General features: G+C 40.6%; 1 protein-coding gene across 1 annotated transcript; it reads left to right on the forward strand.

The window, feature by feature from the left end:
• Positions 1-578: 578 nt before the first annotated feature.
• Positions 579-758, forward strand: SARC_16232 (hypothetical protein; the record flags this gene model as incomplete). The annotated part of the gene is made up of 1 exon (XM_014289658.1): positions 579-758. A coding segment is annotated over one exon (180 nt), but the record flags the coding sequence as incomplete, so codon positions are not given.
• Between the last annotated feature and the right edge of the window lie 629 nt (positions 759-1,387).

The following is a 1,387-nucleotide window of genomic DNA, read 5'->3' on the forward strand; positions in this document are numbered from 1 at the left end:
TTTACGTTACGTTACGTACGTAGTATATATATATATATATATATATATATATATATATATATATATATATAAATATATATATATATATATAGTTGTGGAACTTTATAATGCATGCGAAAGATCGGTTCCCTTGGAGGTACTTTCATATGGTCGTCGATCACATCAACCTGCATAAACTGACAAGCATCCACTATGAGTGAATAGTGCCCTGCTTAGACTACGTACTAGCCTATGCTACTCTCACTTACCACATGGATACTCAAAGTATGCTTCAATGTGATGGTTTCGGGTTCAAGCAACTGATGAATCAGCTATTCTTTCTCGCCTATTCGAGCCGTCCCCCAGACCTTTCTCTCCCAATGCTGGTATAATTTCAACTCATTCAGCAAGACGCACCGCGTCTATTGAGACACCTCTGTTCTGTATCCATGTGGAGATCAATATGTATATGCACGCAAACACACATCAACATATTCCTATATAGCACGGCCCAATAACAATGACAATCCTGCAAAGATAAAGTATCCTTGCTCAAATCCTACACCCTCTATATAATACACACATGCAGCGGAAATGTTATGGGGTACCATGTGACCCAACCGTGTGCGTCGTGTCTAGAGGCATGTCACAACGGCCACTTCTGGATGCTGCACAGTGATGCCACCAAGGCACAGGAGCTGTTCACTACCGACGGCATGCTCATGCGCTGGGGCGGGTTGACTAAACAGAGCGAAGAGGACCTCGCGTGCTTTCAACAGGTAATGCGTACCATTCGATGTGTGTGCGGTTGCCGAGTGTTTATGCCTGGTTTTAATCATCAGGGGTTTTGTAGTATGGTGTGTGGGGGTAGGGTTCGAGTTGGGTTTTAAAGTCTGAGCTGAGCACACGCATGCAATATGCTCAGTTAAGGCGTTGGGTTCTGTGGTTACGTTTCCGCTTAAGTGTGCTTTTATACTCGTGCATTCAGTACATATCAGTCGTTATAAACACTTGCACTTTGCCCCTCATGCATGTATGAGAACCACGCTTGCATGGTAACAAGTAAGCAGCGGTGTGAATGTTCACTATTATAGCATATCACACTTCATAACTCATTCAAATGTGTGCTGTTTCATTGATGTAACTTTAGTGTGTATATGGTTTAACAGCGTGTGTGCGTTCTATGAGTATATCCATATGTGCAAGCACATAAATATACACCACTTCTTAGACGTTCGTGTGTACCTCTCATTTCACGATATCCTCAACTTCAACTTTCGCTGCTCACACTATTCCGAAGATATGAGTAACCTAATCTAGTATAAGATATAGATATATATATATATATGTGTGTGTGTGTGTGTATATATATATATATATATATAGTATAATAATATATGTGTGTATA

The sequence above is a fragment of the Sphaeroforma arctica genome, assembly GCF_001186125.1.
Source record: "Sphaeroforma arctica JP610 unplaced genomic scaffold supercont1.7628, whole genome shotgun sequence".
Taxonomy (NCBI): Eukaryota; class Ichthyosporea; order Ichthyophonida; genus Sphaeroforma; species Sphaeroforma arctica.